The sequence below is a fragment of the Crocodylus siamensis genome, chromosome 10 (assembly GCF_052110815.1).
Source record: "Crocodylus siamensis isolate JL-2025a chromosome 10, ASM5211081v1, whole genome shotgun sequence".
Classification (NCBI taxonomy): Eukaryota; Metazoa; Chordata; order Crocodylia; family Crocodylidae; genus Crocodylus; species Crocodylus siamensis.
In genome coordinates this window covers 9,648,862-9,672,877 of record NC_143404.1, presented here as the reverse complement: position 1 = coordinate 9,672,877, position 24,016 = coordinate 9,648,862, and the positions used below count along the sequence as shown (strand labels likewise).

The 24,016-nt window shown below is 46.7% G+C and overlaps 1 protein-coding gene across 10 annotated transcripts in view; it reads left to right on the top strand.

Moving 5' to 3' along the window:
- Positions 1-24,016, top strand: part of JADE2 (jade family PHD finger 2) — a 218,784-nt gene that overhangs the window by 105,556 nt on the left and 89,212 nt on the right. For all 10 annotated transcript variants that reach the window (XM_090064989.1, XM_090064988.1, XM_090064982.1 and 7 more), the window contains one exon: positions 9,748-9,905. In XM_090064989.1, coding sequence (XP_089921115.1) covers positions 9,748-9,905 — 158 coding nt within the window. The remainder of the gene's footprint in view (positions 1-9,747; positions 9,906-24,016) is intronic.

The following is a 24,016-nucleotide window of genomic DNA, read 5'->3' as shown; positions in this document are numbered from 1 at the left end:
GACTCTCATAAGAGCAGTGCAAATGGCGTTTTGAAAGCACATGGTGGTTTGATGCTTCTGTGCCTCTCAGGATTGCAGTGCAGTAGAAGTGCCATACATTCTCATTGGCCTGATGTTTAATGATAATATTTATCACGTTAAAGCAAGTGTCTAGGCAGAACCAATAAGTCAGGAAAAGTAAGTGCCAATGGGAAAAAGACAGATGTCTGCCCACAGGAGCAATGCCAACAGTCTGTAGCACAGCCCCAACATGCAGATGTTGCGGAGCCTGTGACACCACACATCCTTTGGCACAGCTGCTTTTTGAGAACAAAAAGTGGTGCGGGTCTACAAGCACTGCCCTAGCAGAGTTGGGACGTGGGGCTCTTTTCTTTTTAGTTTAGTCACAAGGTAGTATCTGGGTTGAGCTATGAAGAGCAGGGGTATCTCCAACATGCGCTGCATTGAATCTCCAGGGACAGACTACCAGGGGGAGTTTGCAGTTTGGCCAGGACTTTCCCCATTTGTTCACGGCACAGTAGGGTGTGGCAAGGTTGTTTCCCCTCCCTCTCCAGCCTCACAAAGGACATGGGAGTGAGGCCAGACTTTGAGCTATAGAGCATAGGGGCACCAAGAATGGTCCACTTGGCGCTGATTCTTGCTCTGAAGCACCTAAGTAGGCTTAGTGCCTCATACCCAATAATACCAATGAGGGAGTACTTGGACACCCACTTGGGTGCTCATCTGCTGCTAGGTGCACCTAAACATCTTTGAGAATACAGCTCCCTGGGTCTCGTCCTCTTGTAGGGCAAATAGGGTTATTCAAGACTGAGGTCCTAATTGTACTACCCCCTGCACGACTAGTGGGAGAGAACTACTGCAGCCTGCGCATTAATGGAGTCACCATGCTGCAGTCAGAGTCGCCATATTTTGCCTAATGGCTCACATTGGTTATTAAATTAGAGTTGTAGCCCTTTAAACAGTTGTTCATTTTGTTTGAAGAAGCAATTAACATCTTCCAAGCAGATCGGTGGACCCGTGTTGCTAAGCAGCAGACCTTTAAAGACAATTTGTCAATTTCTGCAGAAGGGAAGAAATAGTAAACAGTCCTATTGAGAGAAAATTGCTTGTTTTCTAGTACACAAGTTTCCTTCCACCACCAGGTCTTCAGTTCATCAGTGCCCAATTTATCCTTTATTTAGTTTTCATAAATAATTCAGAAGAGTTTGAGTAGAATAATTGAGTCTTTCCCCAACCGTAATCCCAGACAATTCAAAACAAAAAGACATTTTAGATTACAATTTGAGCATATTAGCTGTTGGTAGATTTCCAGACAACTGATCTGCTTTCCTTTAGAATTTCTGTGGCGTTCTATCATTTCTAAAGTGTTCTGCTTTGATAGTTAATAATTTGAGCATTTCCAGTTCTTCATGAAAAGACAGAGGCATCATCATGATAGAGTGCTGGCACACTTGCTGCCTTTGAATGTGGAGGCTTATCTGTTTTCGAAGAAGGGCTAAATAAGTGAAGCAGTAATATTGCAAATCCAGCCTGCACTGTGCCTTATCACCTTTGGGGAAATAGATATAATCATACTTATTTGGCTCAAAATTAGAACTAAGCTTCTATCCTAATGTGAGCTGAGAAGCCAGAAGGGACAAGTTTGGGGGAAGATTTGGTGCAGGGAAAAAAGCAGGCTTGTGCTCTGTGCAGTCCGCGGTGAAAAAATATACAGAGTGCTGATACTGGCCCCCATTTTCAATCTTAAGGATTGCAGGGGATGGAGCGGGGGTGCTCTGCAGCCTCCAGGGAGGTCTTGCATTGCATTCACAGCACGATATTCTTCACTTCAGCCCCTAAGGAGGTTGTGAACCATTTGTAAAGCTGCCCATACTGTACTCAGCCTGGCATTCAAAGTCCTGTAGACAATACAGCACAGGCTTTCAGTGGAAATGATAGCAGGGTCTGCTGGAGCATGTACACAGGGAAAAGTTGTGACCCCATCAGACATCCATGTGGACTTAGAAAGAATTAAATACATGACCCCAGGTAATATCTGTCAGCAGAGAAAATGCATTTATCGTAGTCTGTGTGGTGAGGAGCTGACCTCTGACATAAGCACAATCCTGTCCATACGAACCTCAAGACCTCAAGATGCAATGAGCCCCCCTTCTGCCTCAAGAAGGGCAATTGATTGCGAGTGCTTGTTACAGCTGCTCTGGTGTCTTTATGCCACAAGGATCTTCCTACAGATAGAGAGCAGGGAAGAGGGAAGGTGGTTGGGGCAAAGCTGCACTGGCCCTCAATTAGCAGGACTTTTCCATTTAGACTCGCTGTCTGCAGACAGCTTCCTACTGGCCAGGGAACCCATGAAGTGCACCTTTGTAGTCTGACTTTGCTGTGACATTTGGCCTGTGAATGAAAGTTTGCTTTTGGGGTTGTGCATATAATGGGTGCCGAGATGTGACAATGGTAACAACTTCATACATATAAATTGATCCTACTTTATTTTCTCAAAACTTCCTATTACCAGTGGGTGACACTCCCCATACCAGGGAAAGTTCCCTTGTTGACTCTCTGTGTGGGCTCCAAAGCCCTTGCAGCTCCTAAACATCAGCATGAGTTACGGAGACAATGACGAGTGGTGGTTAGCTGATTTTGTCTTGCTGGCTTAGCCATCAGATAAGGCACAGGACTGGGGGTCAGGAGATCGGTGGATGCTGACGGAACAAGGAACAATGGTCTCAAGTTGCAGCAAGGGAAGTTTAGGCTTGCAACCTTTTCACTAGGAGGAGTAGTAAAGCACTACAGCAGCATGGGATCTCCATCCTGATAGGTTTTAAGACCCATCTAGACAAAGCCTTGGCTGGGATGATCTAGTTGGGGACGGTCCTGCTTTCAGCAGGACGTTGGATTAGATGACCTCCCTTCCAACCCTAATTTTCTATGATTCTGTTTTCAGTTCTGTTACGGACTTGCATAATTTGGGGAAGGCCACTGCAGGTCCTTGTGCCTTTGCATCTTTACCTGTAAAATGAAGATAATGGGCCAGATCTTCATTTGGCTTAAGTCTTCTTTGTCTGCCTCTCTTATTATAGCTGGTTCCCAGTCAACTGATTTAAGGATTAGACCTCAGTTAGGATTCTGAGTATCCTTCTCGTACAAAGGCTCCATTGTTGTTAGTGTCCTCTTTGCAGGGAGGAGGAGAAGGAGCTTTAGTTTTTTGAAGCAGTGGTGGAGGAGCCCAGACAACCACCTGAACTAGGTCACTGCTGGGTGTCACAATCTGCTGTCACTTACACAAGCAAATAAGGCCTACCCCCTCTGACGTCTGTGTGGTTACTATGTGAGCCTTCATTTGCTGTGATCATACTTTGACTGGTTTGTTCGCCAAATGAAAATGGATGAAGATATCTGTAAAATGCTTTCTTTCTTTTTTTTTTTTAAAGGGCCTTTATTATTTAAACACAAATATTGTTCCTCTTAACCCACTCTACCAGGTGTTTTAGTCGTGCTAACAGGCCAGCGATCAGCACAGCGCAGGTGGGCCTGTTGTCACTTCCGGTGCTAAGTATGCACCTTTTGGTCCTCCCGGCTACTGTTGGCAGAGATCAGTGTGCGCAGAAGTGTCTGGTCCTTTGCAAGGCTGAGCTCTTTGGAGCGTCTGGAACCTTTTGCTTCTGGGTCACCCGTTCAAATCAAGGTCAGACTGAGGTTGCTCAGAAATACTATCAAATGCCTGTTCGATGGCTTATGTGAAATGAGTTGGTACAGTACCTAACGGACAGCTGTCTCCATCATTGAAGTGAGAATCCTAGCGTGCATTCCCCATGGCAAACTCGTCTTCCCTCTCCAGACCTGACTCTTGGTGAGCGCCCCCCAAAATGCTGAACTTGTCGGTTCCAATCAAAAAATATAGGGGCCGTTTCCCAAGAGAAAACAAAAAGCCTGATACTGCAAATGTTCTTGAAGCCAGCTTCCTTGTAGTCGTGCTCTCCTGACAGGTTAGTATAATTGCACAATCATACTGCAGTAAACAATGAACTAGGGGGAAGAAAACACTCTCCTTGGGTTTCTGCAGGAGCTGTGTTACTTCTCCACCAGGCCTTGTCGGCAGTGCCAGCTTTTGACTCCCGAGCCAGGAAATTCCTCGAAGAAGTCTCGTGATTTACATATCACGAGCGGGTGACGTCATGTTTCTGATGATTTATTCAGCCGCGGCTTTGAAGTCGGTATCACCATCGGGTAATTGGCTTGGGTGGATAGTGAAGCACCCAGGGGGAAGCTGAGGGCACTTGGAAGCCAACAAGGTCAAGTAGCTGAAGGCATACTTCAGAGAGTCTGCAGCCATCTCAGAGGCAGGCGGCATCCCGGGGTCTGGTACTTCATGCAGGCTTAGCAGCTGTTTCAGAGAGGAACTTAGGAGTGTCAGTCTTAGCTGCTGTGCTGCTCAGAATAAAACGCACTTGGTGCTTCACCTGAGGCTGGCAAAGGATACAGCCGCTGAGGGCCAGCACAAGCCTATAAGACACACTTAAGTCCTTACAATCAGATGTAAATGGGCACGGTGTTTGGAGTTCACGCACAGGGAAACGTTCCTGTAATTATGAATGAAGTTTTCTGACACCTCGGGTGCCTTTGCATGAGATGTACTGCAGAGCTGCCTAATTAGCTGCGCAGTAAACATTTCTGCATCTGTACGGGAGGCCGCAGGAAACTAGAAAGCTTTGCAGCAGGTTCATCTTTGTAAATGTAGGTATTGTCCTGCTACAGAGTTTTTTGTGTGTGTGCTGCAACACGTGTAGACACTGACCCAGCTGGCTGGGGCATGGGGATATTTCAGTGCAGGGGCTGCCTGCCAGCTAGCATGGGGGTGGGCAAGATGCAGGCTGGGGGCCAGATGTGGCCTGGCAGGCCATTGTATCCGGCCCACGGGGCCCCTAACAAATTTAGAAAATTAATATTTATCTGCCTGGAGTTGCCTGTCATGCGGCCCTCAATGGCTTGCCAAAACTCAGTAAGCGGCCCTTTGCCCAAAATAATGGCCTGCCCCTGAGCTAGCACCTCACTGAAGCACCCTTGTGCCCCAGCCAGCCCCTCCACATCAAGTTGAGCCGGGTCCTGCTGCCAGCCAGGGCTGCTCCAATGTAGCTGAACATGCTTGATCCCAGGCACACGTTGAGACAGTGCACGTGGGAACAATGAACATCATTAATACGCACTTGTAGATGCGCCCCCCTCTTCCTGTGCCTTGGGGAATTGTTGCCATCTCCACATGAGAGAAGAGGAAACAGGGAGGTCCTGGCGTAAATTTTCAAGTGTCCTGCACGTTTCGGGTGCCATAGTGTTTGTGTCCAATTCCAGACACCTTGGAAGTGCCAAGCTTTTGCAGCTTCCTCTCTCGTTGGTTGGAACTGGGGGTTCTCAGCACCTCTGAAAATAAATCCCTAGATATCTTAGGCTGAGCACGTCAGGGCTGAAAGACCCTACAGTGAGTTGACGCTTATGGAAAATACTGGCTATCAAGGTGGCTCTAGAAATGCTGTTTTATTTGTGCCGCACTGAATTGGCAAGTAGAGGGATATCAAGATTTTAAATGAATCTCGCGTGCTATCATTAAAATGCATACAGTCCAGAGAGGACAGATTGTCACAGCCACCAAAACAGAATTACATGTAGTACTTAACAGGCTAGCCAGCTGGTGGAGGCTCTTCCAGTGCAAGGTAAAAGGTTCGCATTGATGCTGAATTTTGTTTGCTTTGTATCCTTTGGAGATAGTCATTTGGTGACAGTGAGTAACTGAAACAGCCTTTAAACTGAATGATGACATTGGGGAATGCAGATCTATCAGTAAAAGGGCATACATGTACATTATGTTTCAGCAAATGCTCTAGAACAGCATTGGCTTTATTCATTTTTTTATTAGCTTGTTATTACTTGATATTCACATATGCAAAACTGCAAGGACTGCAACATCTTGCCTGTTTCTTCTCATGTTTAATTAGCATTTTTCTTAATCTTATTTTAATTTTTCACACTGGCAGTATAATAAAATGTTACTGTGGTATTCTTAACAATTAAATTATATTGGCACATAGAGACTTCAAGGAACTTGACCTTTTTCAAACCTAGCCTGGCTTTGACTGTAGTAGCTAGACTATTAATTATGTTTTTATTGGAAGATGCATTGAGACCATGTCTGGGCAGTTCAATTTAGTTGTACATAGATGTGGTCAAAAGTGTTTCCAAACAAATGCATCAAGAAGAAGGGGCTGCTCCGCTAAGAAATACTGGTATAGGAAAATGGTTTATGTATTTGTACTTAGCTCTAATTGGGTTATCAACTGAGGCTCTGAGGATTAAATGAACTGACCTAAATACCGGGTCTCAGTTAGGGGTTAATGTGTAGTTTCATCTATAGGAGCTGATTTGGTTTCTAAAAGACCCTCCAGAGCATTTTATCTTTATATTGAAACTGTGAAGCCATCTTTGAATCATTTATTACAGTTCACACCAAGCAGTAGTCAGTTTGAGAATAAACACTCAAAACTGATTAAACAGCATCTGAAGGAAACACCTGATCCATCCCAGCTCCGCAGATTGTTACACAGAAGTAGCCAGAGACAGGCTGATTAGACCTAGATGGCGTCTGGGTATTATTGCTGGTATTGTAGGTTATTATTTCAGATAATAACAGATGGCGGAGAGAAGGAGAAATCATCCATTTTCATTTACAAATGGTTCTTTATTCTCCAAGAGACAGGATCGCTCAAATCATTGCTGTCAGGCAATCCCCTGGAAGAAAAACCTTATTTACTATGATGGATTTTTTTGGAATTATTTTTTCCCCGTAGTGTACATCAGGGAAGAGACTCTGTAGGACCAGAAGCAAAACAGTAAGGGAGGATGAGTAAAATCACTATCCAAGGGGCTGAGGATTCGCAGAGAGGCTTGGCATAGATCTTGGAGGAGCAGTTTAATGGGTCAGTGAGAATCAGCTGTGTTGGGCTTCAGGCTCTGGACATGTAGACAGGCATGTACAGCACCATTTAGTTTAGTTTTTTTCCTGTTCACTAAGCAAGCTTACTTTTTTTTCCTTCCAGGACTGTAAACAATATCTATCCTTTTGGGAAGGAGACAAAATTAAAGTGTGAAAGAGCTTTGTAACCTAGTAATTCCTTTGCATTTCCTTGCAGATTGTTAGAGAGCCCACGGAAAGGTACCAGGTATTGTTCTAAACATCGTAGGCACCCAGTAGCCACCAGCGATTCAGACCGGCCGTTCCAGCGGAGCAGAGTTGGGAAGGTTTACTTGTGGCACGTGCATACACAGAAAAATTGTTCTTGGCCAAATTCTCAACTCTCACATCCAGAGCAGAGCTGAATTTTCACTACCAGAGATACCCGAAAACAGTTGGCAAGTTCTGTAGCCAGTGTAAATGAGGATAGCTCAGTTCAGCCTACATTGATTTACACCACAGTCCTAGCTGGCCCATCTCACCTCTTCCTTTGGCACTCAGAAGAACGGCACCGCAGAGCATTTGTGAGTCACTTGCTGGCTCAGATGCTCTGCGGGGCAGGTGCTGCTCTGGACTGCACCACTGGAAATTCAGAACGCCCTCCGCTGAGCCCACTGGCGTTGGTGTGGCTTTCCTGTGGTGCAGCCGAGAACAGACTTGGATCCTGTGCTTTATCTGTGGGCTTGCTTTTCTCAGTATTTTTTCATGATCCGGACAAAAAACTGACAACGGTTACTCCAAAATATAATAAAAGTGTTTCTTATTGTTACTTCAGGTGGAAATGTTGAAACAAAGGAGGAGCAGCGAGAAGGACCAGGGGCCTTAGGGGTTTGGAGGCAGTTGTTCAGTGTTGGTTTTTTATTATTTGCAGTAAGCGGGGGGCAATGATTGCCATAGCTAGGAAAAGAAAGTCCTCCCTCCTTGCCTTTCCACGCATGCCTTCGGAGGTGGCTTTTCTTCCAGATATTGCTGGATTAGAATTGCAGTCAGGCAGAAATGGTTCTTTACCCCTCACCCTCATGCTTGCACTTTGGGACCAACTGTTCTGGCTCTTAGAAAATACTGAATTTGCTTGGTAAGTCCTATAACTAAGAACTGGAGTTGTCCTTTAAAATACTGAATGTATGATCTTTGGGCATGTCCTTGCATTGCTGGGTTGAAAAGTCAAGCGCTAGATTTTGTTCTAAAAGTGGGACAAGGTCAGCATCAGATAATCTAGCTGTTTTTAAGTGCCTCTGTTTGCACTGGTAGCTCAGACTGTGCTTTAACAATGATGAGTTTCACTGAAAACACCCTAGCATGCTGTGTATGATATTATGCTGTGACCTGAATGGAATAGTTTGCAAAGGCAGATCATAGAAGGTTTTTTGCTGATTTGCTTGCATTTGTAGCAGATAGCATAAACTAAAGCATGCATGGGAATCAGGTGGCTTTATATTCACAACTGCCTTGTCTGTATCAGCCATTCAGGAAGAAAGGAGTCATCTGAAGAAAGTGAATGCAACAGAAAAGGAATCGTATTTTCTGTTGAGTACAAAGTGGATGTTCATGTAGATCTGTTAAGGCCATTGATCAGCTCGGGGAGGATAGCACACAGTTTATTTCACCCTTCTTTAAGATGAGTTTTTTTCTGTCTCAAGCTGTATTGAAATATGCAGTTACAATTGTACATGCCTGTGGTTTACACTGATGTTTAGTGGAGTTACCTTTAACATACGCTGGTGTAAGTAAGGTGAGCATCTAGGCCACTGCATTCATAGTTTAAGATTTGTACTACCTGGCTTTTTGACTTGTAATTTAACAGATGGCAAATAGTGTCTTCGTTGAATGACGGGATTGGAAAACAGGATAGTTCAAACCTGGAGATTTCTTAGTCACTGGACAGAGGTGCTGGTTACCAAGGGTTGAGGTTCTGGTTCTGTTCAGGCCTAGCTCTTGGCCACCCCAGTCTCAGAGTGATAAAGTGCACTCTCGTGCGGGCACCGCTGAGAGCAGTCTGTGGTTTGGGCCCTGTTGTCTCCTCTGGTTGTTAGCATAGTAATAACAATAAGCCAGATCCATCCGTGCTATCCCACTTCAGGGTCTCCACCTGCCCAGGGACCTCCAGGCTCCCCACTGGGAAGCCCAGAATTCTCTCCAGCGGCCATGTCTCCGTGTCTTTAGACAGATAATAACAACACGGTTGCAGTCTGCCAGGCCATCTCCCCAAGGCAAGAGTGAAGAACAGAAAAGTAAAAAAAAAAAAAAAAAGAATCAGAAAATAAATAGACACTCTATTTAGACTTTAGTCCAGTCTGATGAGCAGCCACTTCAAGAGCCGCCCTCAGACCACCTCTGCAGCAGGTAGGGGGAGCTGAGCTATGCCAAGGAGAACTCTTGTTCACGGGGAGAAGTTCTCATGCACCCTGTCCTAAGGGGATAAGAGCAAAATAGCTTGAAAGCATTGTACTACCAGGGATCCTCCCTTTTCAGGAGAGCTGTGGCAGATTGGAAGTAGGTCTCTGAGATAGACTGGCTTGATGAAAAACAGAAGGACTGAAGATGTATCCTAGCCTGTGAAAGGAATTTACCTATTCTGTGCTTTCACTGCTCCCGTGCTCCAAATAGGTCCTTCCATTTTCTCATGCTTGGCAGGAGAAATCCCTGAAGGCAGGAGAAACCTGAGTACTAGCTTCCTACGGTAAGGCTAATGTCTCATCTCTGGTAAGCCTTTTAAGTACAGACTTAAAAACCCTTGCTTTTTGGTACAGGTTTTTCGTACTGATCTGATAACAGCGATGAAGATCCCCGATTCATACCAGCTGAGCCCAGATGAGTACTATATACTTGCTGATCCCTGGAGACAAGAGTGGGAGAAAGGAGTCCAGGTGCCAGCAAGTGCAGAGGCAATACCTGAACCAGTGGTTAGGTAAGTGAGCATATTACTGTTTGCATTGCTAGATACATGCTGTCTCTTTTTCCTGTCCTTGGATAGTCTACTTAATTGCTTGGCATTGCTTTGCCCGTCTGTTTATTTGAGGGGCTTCCAAAATAATTTGGGTTTATATGGCTGTCTAAACTGTAATGCAGAGTAAATAAAGCAGGCAGGCTGGGAATGCATGTTAGGTGGAACTGAGTACCAGGCTGGTAAAAAGGGCTTAGGGGAGGGGGCAGATAGAAGCAGCAGACCCAAGTAGGGTCCAGCTACAGCTGCAGGCTGTGTTGCTGAAAGGGCTCCCAAGACTAGATGGCAGTATACAAGAGGGGAGAAGCAAAGGACAAAATCCTCTAGTGGTCCAGTAAAATGTAAGATATGTTGTATCTTTCTGGGCAGATAAATATCTTGTCTTGTAGGGATGTCCAGACTGACCATGATGTTCTGGGAAGAGCATGCTTGAAGCAGCACAAATTTAACAGTACACCAGTGACCGTGCGCACAAGTGCCTTAGCTCAGATTAGCGTAGAAATCGTGTCTGTGATGGGTGATAGATTTTATGATATGTGAGCCAGTGTTGCAGCATTCACATTGGATTTACTGCTTAAAAACCCCCCCTCAGTGTGGCTGGGGAATGTGTTGACAGAAGACCGAGGTGCTAACATAGAGCTTAGGGATGCATGTGAACTCAGGCTTACAACTCCGCCCCACTCCCAGGGCGTATGAAAAGAGGCACCTGATTTTCCAGGAAGAAAAAGTCCTTCAAAGGCACAGTAATAATGCCTGCCTTAAATGAGGGAGCAAGGCACTGTCAGGGATGCCAGCACTCTATGTGCTCATGGTAATGGCATTTCAAAAAGGTCTTTGGGTTTGGGCAGGGTAAAATAAACATAAGACTCCACACAGACATTAATTTGGTGAGTGACTTGTGGGCATATAGGACCCATCTAGAAACATCGCATCTCTGCCTAAGTCTTCTGAAGTCTGTGGTGGTGATAAGACTTGGCCTCACGATGTGAGCCTGCTGTCTGTGCAGTGGATTTTCATTTTCACGCATTGCAGATACAAGACGAAAGCCTGAATTTGGAGGGGAAGAAGGGGAACTGTGGCCATTAAGTAGGCAGACAGTCACCAAAAGCTACATAAAACAAGCCTATCAGTCTAGATAAATATAACATCAATAAATATTTAAATATAGGCAGCCATAAAAGTTAAGTAGCTGGTCCGATGGGAGAGGTTGAGTATACTGCTCTTGTCCATACAGCGGATGAGCACTTGGAAAAGAGTAGCAACATCATCTCTCTCTGCACTAAAATTCAAGGCGACCTTTTTATAGCCATGGAGTAACCCTTGTGCTCAGATTCCATAATCCTTATGGCGTCATCAAGAAATTGCAGGAAAGGAGATCCTGTCTCCTACCTGGGGTGCAGGTGTGAGACTGTATCTCAATTTTGGGGTCGCTGGTTTCTCCCTTCACAGAATCATAGAAACTTAGGGCTGGAAGGGACCTCAGGAGGTCATCTAGTCCAACCCGCTGCTCAAAGCAGGACCAGCACCAACTGGATCATCCTAGCCAAGGCTTCATCTAGCCAGGACTTAAAAACTTCCCAGGAGGGAGATTCCACCACCTCTCTGGGTAACCTGTTCCAGTGTTTTACTACCTTCCTAGTGAGAAAGTTCTTCCTAATATCTAACCTAAACTTCCCTTGCTGCAGCTTGAGCCCATTGCTCCTTGTTCTGTCACCTGCCACCACTGCGAACAGTCTAGCTCCATCCTCCTGTCTTCTTTGTAACCTCCCTTCAGGTAGCCGAAGGCTGCTATTAAATCTCCTCCCAGTCTTTTCTCTAGATTAAATAAGACCAGTTCCATCAGCCTCTCCTCCTATGTCATGTCCCCCAGCCCCCTCACCATCTTGGTTGGCCTCTACTGAACCCTTTTCAGTTTGTCCACATCCTTTCTGTAATGGTGGGCCCAAAACTGAAAATAGAACTCCAGATATGATTTTACCACTGCTGAATAGAGGGAATAATCACTTCCTTTGCCCTGTTGGCAACACTCCTACCAATGCAGCCACATATGCCATTAGCCTTTTTGGGCACACTGCTGGCTCATATTCAGCTTATTGTCCACTGTAACCCCCAGGTCCTTTTCTGCAGAGCTGCTGCCCAGCCAGTCAACCCCCAGCTTGTACCAGTGCATGGGATTCTTCTGCCCTAAGTGTAGGACTTTGCATTTGTCCTTGTTGAACCTTGTGAGATTCCTGTTGGCCCAAACCTCCAATTTGTCTAAGTTACTCTGAATCCTAGCCCTACTCTCCAGTATATCTACTACTCCCCCCAGGCTGGTGTCATGCGTAGACTTGCTGAGGTTGCACTCTGCCATCTACCAGGTCACTGATGAAGATATTGAACAAAACCAGTCACAGGAGTGACCCCTGGGGCACTCCACTTGATACTGACAGTCAACTAGACATCAAACATTCATTACTACCCTCCGAGCCTGATGCTCCAGCCAGTTTTCTGCCCACCTTACAGTGCATTCATCCAACCCATACTTCCTTAGCTTGCCTGTGAGAATGTTGTGGGAGACTGTATCAAGAACCTTGCTAAAATCGAGGTATGCCACATCCATGGGTCTCCCCACATCCACAGAGCCAGTCACCCCATCATAGAAGGCAGTCAGGTTGGTCAGGCATGATTTGCCCCTCCTTGGCGAATCCATGCTGGCTGTTCCTGATCACCTTCTTCTCCAAGTGCTTAGAAATGGATTCCTTGAGGATCTTCTCCATGATTTTTCCAGGGACTGAGGTGAGGTTGACTGGTCTGTAGTTTCCTGGATCCTTCTTTTCCCCTTTCTTAAATATGCACACTGTGATTGTCCTTTTCTTATTGTCTAGGACCTCTCCTGATTGCCATGAGTTTTCAAAGATAATGGCCAGCAGCCCTGCAATCTTATCAACCAACTCCCTCAGCACCCTTGGGTGCATCCCATCTGGCCCCATGGACTTGTATGTGTCCAGCTTTTCAAAGTAGTCCACAGCCTGTTCTTTCACTACTGAGGGCTGCTCACCTCCTCCCCAGACTGTGCTGCCCTGTGTAGTAGTCTGGGAGCTGACCTTGCTTGTGAAGATTGAGATGAAAAGGGCATTGGGCACTTCAGCCTTTTCTTCATCCTCTGTCACTAGGTTGCCTTCCCCATTCAGTAAGGGACTCACACTCTCCATGATCTTTTTCTTGTTACTGATATACTTGCAGAAACCCTTCTTGTTACCCTTCACGTCCCTTGCTAGCTGCAACTCCAGTTGCTCTTTCGCCTTCCTTACTTCATCCCTGCATGCCCAAGGAATACTCTTATACTCCTCCCTCATTGTTTGTCCAAGTTTCCACTTCTTGTAAGCTTCGTTTTTGTGATGTAGTTTACTAGAGGTGCGCCAATAAAGATTTTTCTGGCTGATAGTGATGGCTGATTATTAACAAGCCATATTGGCTGATATCGATCCAACAGCCCATATGCAGCCCAGCAGCTTGGAGAGCAGCATCTGGCTGGTAAGTGTGTGGAGAGGAAGGTGGGGTGGGCAGATCAAGGCCCCCATGGTAAGGGAGGGAGTGAGGCAGGGACAGGGGTAGGCACTGCTCAGCCGGGGTGGAGCATGAGACAGAGCCATGGACAGCTTAACCGGGGAGCCAGTCCCACCACTGAGTGCCCCCCTGGTGGAGGCATGGGGGGCATGTGACCCCCAGATGTGTGCATGGGGCAAGAGCAGGCTGCCCTCTGTGGGCTCGAGGCTGGGAGCTGCGCCGGCTTCTTCCTGGTGGTGGGGCTGGGCCAGGGCTGCTCCTGGGGTGGGTGGGGCAGGCAGCGGTGATGCTGGGAGGGAGGGCTACAGGTTGGGCTACAGCCACCCCAAAATTTGCCAAGTGCCTTCCATATCGCTCTCTCCTAGTGCTGCCATCATCCACCCTAAGCACAGCCCCGGTCCAGCTTCCCTGCTGGGAAGAGGCTGGCGCAAACCCTGGCCCTGAGCCTACGGCAGGCAGCCCTACCCTCACCCTGCGCACAAATCCAAGGGGCACATGTCTCCCATGCCTCCCCCAGTGATGCATGCAGCAGCAGGGACCCACTCCACCCCCGCACCCCCTGAACAGCTGTGTCCCATGCCCTGCCACACCCCGGCTGTGCAGCGCCTGCCCCTGCCCCTGCCCTGCTCCCTTCCTTACCACAGGGGACTTGATCTTCCCCCCCACGCCCTTTCTGTCCCCCATGACCCTTCCTCCCCACAGACTTACTGGCTGGATGCTGCTCTCCAAGCTGCTGGGCTGCGCTCCTGGCCCTGCACGCATGCACTTGGTATTTATCAACAACGTTATTGGGCACATTAACCAAAAAAGCTGATTGCCACTGATGTCAGTTTTCCTTTTATTGGTGGTGATACAATATGGACCAATATATCAGTGCATGTCTATCATTTACTGAAGAGCCCCCTGTTAAGCCAAGCTGGTCTTTTGCCGTACCTGCTACTCTTCCTGTGCGTTGGGATGGTTTGTCCCTGCACTCTCAGTGAGGTTTCTTTAAAGTACAGTCAGCTGTCCTGGACTCCTCTCCCACTCAGACTGGCTTCCCTGGGGATCCTGCCCATGAGTTCCCTGAGCAAGTGAAAATCAGCTTTTCTGAAGTCCAGGGTTTTTACTCTGTTGCTTTCCATCCTTCCTTTCCACAGGATCCTGAACTCAATCGTCTCATGGTTACTGCTGCCATCCACTGCTACATTTCCCACCAATTCTTCCCTGAAGAGCATGGCCCCTAATTGGCTGCTCTATTACTTGCACCAGGAAGTTGTCCCCAACACTCTCCAAAACCTTCCTGGATTGTCAGTGCACTGTTGTGTTGCCCTCCCAGCAGATGTCAGGGTGATTGAAGTCCCCCATAAGAACCAGAGCCTGTGATCAGGAAACTTCCATGAGCTGTTTGAAGAAAGCCTCATCCACCACATCCTCCTGGTCTGGTGGTCTATAGCAGACCCCCACCACAACATCACCTTCGTTGCTCTCTCCTCTGACCCTAACCCAGAGACTGTCAACAGGCCTGTCTCCAGTTTCATACTGAAGCTCTGAGCAATTGTACAGCTCTTTTACATATAGTACAACTCCTCCTCTTCCCTCCTGCCTGTCCTTCCTCGACAGTTTGTACCCACCCATGACCGTGCTCCAGTCATGCGAACTCCCACCACATCTCTGTTACTCCGAACACGTCACAGCTCCATGACTGTGCAAGGACTTGCAGTTCTTCCTGTTTGTATCCCAGGCTCCTGCATTCGTGTGCAGACACCTGAAGTAACTAGCTGATTGCCCTGATTTCTCAGGAAGAATGAGAGCACCTCCCCTGTTGCCCCCTCTTTCTTGCTCTTCCTCCAGGTCTCCCACTTCCCCACTTATCTCAGGGCTTTAGTCTCCATCCCCTAGCGAGCCTAGTTTAAAGCCCTCCTCACTAGGTTAGCAATCTGTCCGTGAAGATGCTCTTCCCTCCCTTCGCCAGGTGGATCCCATCTCTTCCCAGCAATCCTTCTTCTTGGAACATCGTCCCTAACAGATCTACTTTTTGGATGAGCTATGTGTCCTGTTCAGGGTGGTAAGCTGAATGGGCACTGGTGTAGTGTAGGGTAAACACAGATTTCATAGACATTAGGGCTGGAAGGGACCTCGGGAGATCCCGAGATCTCAAAGAGAACAGCCCATGGTCTCCTGTTGGCCAAGGTGGGCATGAGATGTGTGAACAACAGACGGGCAGTCATGGACCATTTGTTTCTTATCAACTTGCTCATGTGTGCTACCCTTTTTCTCAGCCTACGTTCATTTTTTTGGTTGTTTGTAAGCTCTTTGGGGCAAGGACTGCGTGCTGCTCGGGGTTAATACACCGAGTAGCACAGTGGGGCTCCATTTTCAGTTAGTCCTTAGGCACTGGCATAATCAAGATGATTAATAGTAATAACCTGAAGCTAACAGATACCATCTCTGTATCTGGCATGGAGTGTGTCCTGACCTACACAGACAGGTCAGAAAAAAACCCCAAGTGAATTGTATGAAGAATTTGGGTTTGGGCCAGGTATGTTGCAGAGATTACAGAGTGTACCCAAGTTTCCCATGTCCATTATTCCCCAAGACATACACCCTGTTATATACTCTGTGTGACTGCCAGTGTCGGGTGAGTTATTTGCCAACAGCGTGTCCATCTCCTTTACTGTCTTCCTTTTTGTTCCTCTCCCACTTAAGTTGCATGAGCTTTGGTTCCCATACGGCTACCCTGGAGACCCCTGGGCACGGTTAATCTTGGAAAACCTCTTTGAAAACAATGCTTTTTTGGAGCTTGGTGAGGGTTAGAAATGGGACAAGGTGCTTGCAGAACATACGCAGAATATTTTGCTTTGCTCCTCAAATGGTGGAGGAATTTCAGTTAAGTCAATAACCCCGTCTGGAGCACAGTTTGTCCCTCGGTGACAGCAGCTGCTACTGCAGCTGCCAGCTGAAAGTTATGAAGTAAACTTTTGTACACGCTCCTCCCCCTCCCCAAGGAAAATACAGAAAGAAATGAAACTTTAATGAGGAGTCTGAACACATCAAAAGGGAAGTTGTAAAAGGGACTGTCGAATTGATTTAATCCTTGAAAAAAACTGGGGAATCGTTTTGGTTTTTTTTAGTCATCTGAATAGCTAACCACAGTCTGGCCTCTTAAACGTCCTGCTCCCAGGCTGGCGACTGGTTTTGGTGCTGTTTCAAGGTGAAAAGTGATAGCTTGGCATTGCCTGTGCTGTAGCTGCCCGTTTGAAGCCAGACTGAAGTGATACTCTGAGAATTCACATGTGTGCAAATCGGCTTTGTTTCCAACATTTTGTTTCTTTGCTCTCTGAGCCAAATCTTCCTGCCCAGACGTGGCCCACAGAGTGCCTGGACCGCTGGGGAGCATACCTGATACACGTAGAGTGAGGCTGCACAAAGGCGCGGGGGGCTAAACGTCCCTCTGCAAGGGACTGGGTTAGACAAGGACATGCCCATATGCCCACGACCACCACGTCCACTAACCCAGCCTTGTGTTCACTGCCCTTGTGGCATGGAGGCCAGCCCGTTGTTGTGCGCATGCAACAGGATTTAGCCTGGGGTCACTAAGCGGAAAAAGCACAGCTTCCGGTATCACTGGGGCAGGCATGGCTGAGCTGTCCACTGGGGCTTGCAGAGTTTCAGCGTCCTGGCCTGCAAGATACTTCGGCATCTTCACTCCAGAGGGATCAGATGGAAGGTTAGGGCCTCTCTCCTCAGACTGAGCCCCTCCCAGGACACTTCGGTCCCACTGCGCCAGCCCACCGCTTCCAGTGCTTGCATACGGTCGTTTTCACCGGTGCCCAGTGAGCAGACAGAAGTGCTCCAGCTCTGAATTGGTAGCAGTTTACCCCCACCTCAGACTCGCTCTGCACTGGCATACATGAATGTGCCTGGGACTGGGACGCAGTGACGCACGTCCACAGAGAGCACATGGTTCTCTCAGGTTTTTGCTTTTAAAGTCCAGAAGCAGCTTGCATCACCCAAAACAGGAAGCAGAGCAGATGTATGCGCGTGCTCTTTCTGCACAGCGCAGTCATCGGCCCAGGTGTTTCCCAGCTCTGTCACTAATGCGATGGCTGCAGCGAGGAGAGCGGGGATCGGGATTGGATTCCCTGGTGTGTCCTCAGTGAAAGTAGCACTCACCTTTAAAATGTGTCCTTGTCTCGATGGAAGAGACAAATACTCTTCACTGTTGATGACTGCATTTTAGCTGTTTGAAAGGAACAATCTTACCAGGTCCTACAATTTTACTGTCCTTAAAATATGTTTTTTCCTGGTGTGAGGGCTTGCCTTTTTGTCCTCCCTCCCGTTCTCTTCAGAGGTCGTTAATTTAAAGTTGAAACTGCAGTTTTCTGTCTTCATAAACAGCACTGCACACATTTGTTATTTGTCGTTAGTGTGAAGCCACAGGGCTTTGCTTATGTTAGGCCATGCAGTAAGTCCTTGCTTTGTTGTGTAAGTAATTTTTTCCGTTTGAATGAATGATTTAAAAAGTAGCACAGCAGCACTATCTCATGAGACCCAGGGACCCAGGAAGTCATGCCTCGAAAGGGAAAAAACCCAAATTGGTTTACAGTAAGTGAATTTGGAAGCCTAATAATTCACGCCTCTTTTTATGGCTCTTTTAAAACTCATGTTCAGATATGCAGCATAAAGCACCCAGCTTTCATTTTGATTAAGACTCCAGCGCACTGCTGTCATTTACCATTGCCATTATCAAACAGGTATAAAGGGGCTGTGGTGCCAGGGGAGGATTAGGCCCGTTGGTTATAACCAACCAAGAGACAAATGCCCCATGTTGACTCACTGTGCACTTTGGACAGGGATCTGTATGTGAAATTCCTAGAGGGGGGAGAAGCCCCACCAAGGTCTGCCCCACCAAGGTGGGGGCCAAGGCAAATGATGCATCATAATAGGTTTAGCAAATCTTACTGCAACCCACAATACAGTGCAAAAAAACTGGCTGGGGAGTTATAGATCACATTTAGGCAGGGTGGGGGTGGGGGTAAGGGTGTGGATCATTTCCCACCCAGCAAATAATCCTCTGGCTCCTGAAAGGATGCCATCCCCAGCCTCTGCTGTTCTTTTCATCTTTCAGCAGGGATCTTAGGAACAAGCTCTCTCTGCCTGTGCTTTGCCTCTAGGTTTTGCAGATCCAAAGCTGAAAATGAGATTTGGAAACATTTTCTTTCTCTAAGATCTAACATGTCAAATCTGTGGGTGAGGCAGAGAGGAAGAGATTTATTTCAAGGAGCACTTTCCTCAGAAAATAGCATCTGAAATTACTGAAACCTTAAAACAAACAGGCTTTTGTTGGGGAGCCCAACTTGCAGCAGAGCTGAGAAGAAGGTAATGAAGGAGGGAGGCTCATCTTTTGGCCCTGGGTCATTCTGGCATGGTCCTCACAGCCTTGTCTTGCATTGTCTAGCGCTGAACCACGCTTAATTCTATTGAATGTGTGAATGTCATTAGTGTCCATCAACACATCAGCCCAGTTTGATTGTGCATGAGATCAGCTGGCTGGTGGCACTTAGCGGGGCTGTTTCCTCTACCTAGCCATTTTTGATTCATCAGTAGTTGAAAGGGGTTTATTCTGGACAAATGCATGCCTGAACATTTCCCAAAGTTTAAAGGGCTCCAGCACAGAAATAAAAGCTATTTGAAGCTGAATGAAAAGAGGGGAAATAGCGGCTAACAGCAAGTTTCCTCACTGATAGGAATTGGAATGACAGGTTGCCGCACTTCACTTACGCACCTCACGCTGCCGTTGCCCTGCTGTAAAGGAATCAGGTAGCAGTGACAGCACTTTGCATAGCTGTACAGCCTGTCCTCCCAGAGCCGCAGCCGGCTGCATGGGTATGGGGGAGCCATACCCATTTCAGAGATTCATCGTTTGAGGCATTCTGCACCCAGTAGGTCTGGCACCAGGAGCACCATAGCCCCTTAGCATGGTGCTGGGCACACGCCAATAAGAGACAGAGCTTATTGGCAGTTGTGTAGAAGTACGCTCATAAGGCTTCTGTGTTTCTAGCTGGGGAGCTGGTGCATGTGGGTTATGCCAGCTAGTGCTGCCTTGTACGGTACAAACATACCTAGCCTAAGCAACATGCTCAATGAATCAGTGACAGGGCTTGAATAAAAATCAGGAGCTGTACTTCGTGGTGCATGTGCTCTTAGAGGGCACTTCAGAAAAGCCATACGGGCCCTAAGATTCAACGGCAAATAGTAATCAAACCAGCAAAGGTGGAGATGTCAAGACTACATTGATGAAGTCAACAGATATCTCTGTAATGTAAAGAGCTTGGGGAGGACCTCGCACCAGAATTTGTTCTGGAACTAGAAAATACTATCACATCCTTCCCACGCCAGCATCGGGAAAAACTACTCCCCCCGCTCTCCCACCACAGGAACTTTCTGTGTGCTCCCAAAAATCCACAAAGAGGGGTGACCCAGGTAGACCCATCATATCCACCTGTGGCACCCACACTGAAGAGCAATCAGGATCCATAGAAACTATCCCAAAACCACTTGTCACTCAAAGAACAAGCTTTCTGTAAGACGCCCCAGACTTCTCCACAGCATTCAGAACATCAGCCACCTCCCTGAGAAGGCTAAATTTGCAACCGTGGATGTCACCCGCCTGTGCACTAACATCCACAGGCACTTCTGCCTGCCTAAAATACCTGCAGGAACATAGAGTACACTCAGATTTGCAGCAACATGTTATACAAATCATCCACTTCAGCCTCACCCACAACAACTCCACTTTCAACAGTCATCACTTCCTCCAAGTCAAGGGCACAGCTATGGGCAAAGACGGCACTTTATTATGCCAACCTCTTCATAAGCCACATGAAGGAAAACTTAATAGGAACAACACCATTGTATTTGCATTATACTTGCATTACATAGAGAGATTTTCATTGTTGGGTCTGAACACCTGGACTCACTTATTGACTCCCACCACAGGTCTAACAACTATCACCCCTCAACCAAACATTTTCTGGAATGCTCCTACACTAATACCGACTTCCTAGATATCACAGGTTGCCCCGCAGCAAACCTCTATATACAGAAGACCCATGGACCACCATACCCATGTCCACAAGGTCAGCAGTCATCCCAAGCACACCAAAAAGCTGTATTATACAGTCAGGCTCCCAGATACCAGCACATCTGCTCTGAGGAGAACATTTGTGATACCTAGCTGACCAGACTAAAATCTGCTTTTATACAACAAGGATGCTCCTGTAGAACAATAGACTATGCCTTTGATAAATGTATGCAAAAACCCAGCAGTTACCTGCTACAATCCAAAAAGAAACTGCCCTGCAGCCGCACACTTTTGGTGGTCACCTATCGCCCAACGTAGGAGCAGATCAGAAAAATCATCAAACAGCTACAGCTTACACTTGACAAAGATCAGACCTTAAGAGAAATATTAACAGTCCTCCACTCCTGGCTTTCAAACAGCCCTGTAAACTTCCCCACCTCATCAGCAGAAGCAAACTCCCCACTGCCCAACAGACATCAAGTGGACACAGCCGTGCCTTGGCAAGAAATGCTTTACCTGTCGACACATCTCTAGTACAGCTACAATCAACACCACACCTCCCATAAGAAAATGTTCAGAATCCATGGTTGCTGCACATGCCTTTCCCACAATGTGCTATAATTGATCCAGTGTACCAAATGCCCTCATGGTAATCACATGGGTGAAACCAAACAGCAGCTATGCACCAGAATGGACTCTTGCAGAATAATACACACCATTAGAAGCACATTTTTCACAGAGCAACCACTCCTACCCTATCCTTGTTCTCAAGGAAAATATATCTAACACCTTTAATAGGTGGATTTGGGTATAAAAATTCATAAGCTGGCTGGACACTAAGAACTAAGTACTTGATATTGATTTCATGGAACATTATAATGTACCTGATTCCTGAATTCTTTCCACAGGTGAGAATAATCCTCCTCCCTCTTGACAGGTCTTGATCCCCTAGTAATCAGCTTCTTCCTTCTGCTAATTGTGGGTCTGCTACCCCAGGCAATTTCTCTTACCTCTTCCTAAAACTTTTATTTTATTTCCTATGCTGTGCTTGGCTCATTGTGGTCAGACCTGAAGAAGAATGCCGTGCATTCAAAAGCTTGTCTAACTCTCTCCTAACTGTACAGTTGGTCTAATAAAAGATATCACCCTAAGAAATCCTTGCCTTTTGCATAATTTCTGGACTATCACAGCTACAGCATCTATCTTATATTATGACTTCTCCACATATCAGATACAAGGAAGGTTTCAGACCATGGCTCCCTTGGACTCAGTCTTTCATTCCATAGTAGTCAAGTCTAGTTTACATACGGTCATAGAAGACAACATTTAACCCGAGCGATAGCAGCACCAAACAGGGTAAAGAATGCAACCAAGGTAAATATTAAAAATAAATTTTGTCATCTGCAATCCCTTGGTTTGAGAATGATCTCTACCCTGACATAAGAGTCCAATCCTGGAGCCACATATCCATCCATAAGGTCTTGGAAGACCCAGGAGAGGTACAGCAGACACCATTAGCATTGTCCCTGTTTTGCAAATGGGTTACTGGGGGCTCAGCAAAGCTGGTGTGAATTGTCCGAGGTCACACAATGAGTCAGTGACAGAACTGGGAACAAAGCCCAGGCATCCTGACTCACTGCTCCTTGCTCTGAATATTTAGAAAACACCATGCTACTGTAACAGCTTATATGAAATGGTGAGGCCTCTGTTGTCTCTGAATCAGGAGCATCCATTCTTTTCTCTTCAAGCACCTGAGGTGGTTGCCAGACTCTGCCTGCTGGCCTGATTCAGTGTTTGATGTAGGAATCGTACTTTGCAGATAAAGTAACCACACAAAACTGTGGCCTCTCTGCATTATTCTAAATGATCAGTGTTGTCTTTAAAAATCTATTTAGTTAATATTTTGGCCCAAGAGTCTTTCTGGAGACAGACCAGGGGATACAACTAGCATCCGGTGCCATTTCTCAGATCCCACATTAAGTACATGCTGTATATTCTGTGTCCCGTGAATTTTCTCGCAGCAGGAGAAAGAGAAGGAAGAATTCTTCTTACTGGCTGGTTTCCCAGATATTTTTGGCTCTACTGTTCCTCTCCTTATGTAGGTGTTGTGGCCTCATTTTAACAGGAAACAAAAGTGCTGTGGCAACATGCGGAAAAGGAAAAAGTAGCTTGTGCACCATTAATGGGCAGATGTTTCATGTAGTCCCCCATTCCTGCTGACAGACAGAAACCTGGGCCTGTCAGTGGCAATATAGGAGGATGGAGGTTGCTGATGTGTCGTGCCAAGGGCAGAAAAAATGTGCCTGAGCATGTTTCCCTGTGTCTTCCAGGCCCTGGATGCAGCTTCCTTAAAACCCCGACAGAGAGATTCGACAAATGGCCAGAAATGTTAGTAGCAGTTCTCTCTGTTTGCCATTGTGAAAGTGTCTAGTGATCGCAGTTGGGCCAGGCCCAGTTATGCTGAGCACTGTACAAATATTTCTCCTTCTGCACTATTGGACTTGGGCTATCATGAACATGCTCTCAAAGCAAGGCGTATCCTGAGTATTGAAGAGCACACTATTGAGACTGATTTCCCAGCTTGTACTGTGTGAACTAGCACCCCTTGTTCTAAGGTTGGATCTCCCTTTCCCGGTCTGTGACACTAGCTGGCTGTTGACTCATCCACAGCTTCCATTTGGGGTCAACAGCAGAAGGGACAGGCAGAATTGTGCAGTGGCCTCTGTGTCTTTATAGCAATATTTATTTAATGTGATCCTATTTTGTTTTTACTTGGGTGGATAATGAAGATGTGCCCCCTGTCTCTAAATTGGCACCTGGATTTAGAAGCACTTTCTCTAAAGTATAATCCTAGTACTTAAATGGATATTTCGTGTCTACGTATCCCTATACCTGAGCATACCAGCCTTGACATTTGCCCTGATCCTGTTACACTATCAAATATATATACAATTCCTTTGCAAATTCTAAAATCCTGAGACTTATTTAATCAAAAGAAGGAAACAATCCAAAGAACAGCAGATCTAGTTGTGTTTAGGAGATCATAAGACCTTGGAGAAGTGACTTAGGCCAAAAATAAAGCTTTCTGTTTGCGTGTGATGGGCCGGCTTCAGGGATGATGCTCAAGGGCAACCAGCGCAGTTTCATTAGGGGCAGATCATGTCGGACCAACCTGATTGCCTTTTATGATCAGGTCACAAAGGCAATGGATGCAGGTGTCGCCGTGGACGTAGTCTTTCTAGACTTCAGCAAGGCCTTTGACACCGTCTCCCACCCCATCCTCATTAAAAAACTAGGCGACAGTGGGATTGATGCCTACGCAGTCAGATGGATTGCAGATTGGCTCAAGGGTCGTACTCAGAGGGTGGTGGTGGACAGGTCATATTTGACCTGGGGAGAAGTGGGCAACGGAGTCCCCCAGGGCTCAGTCCTTGGGCCTGCGCTGTTCAGTTTCTTCATC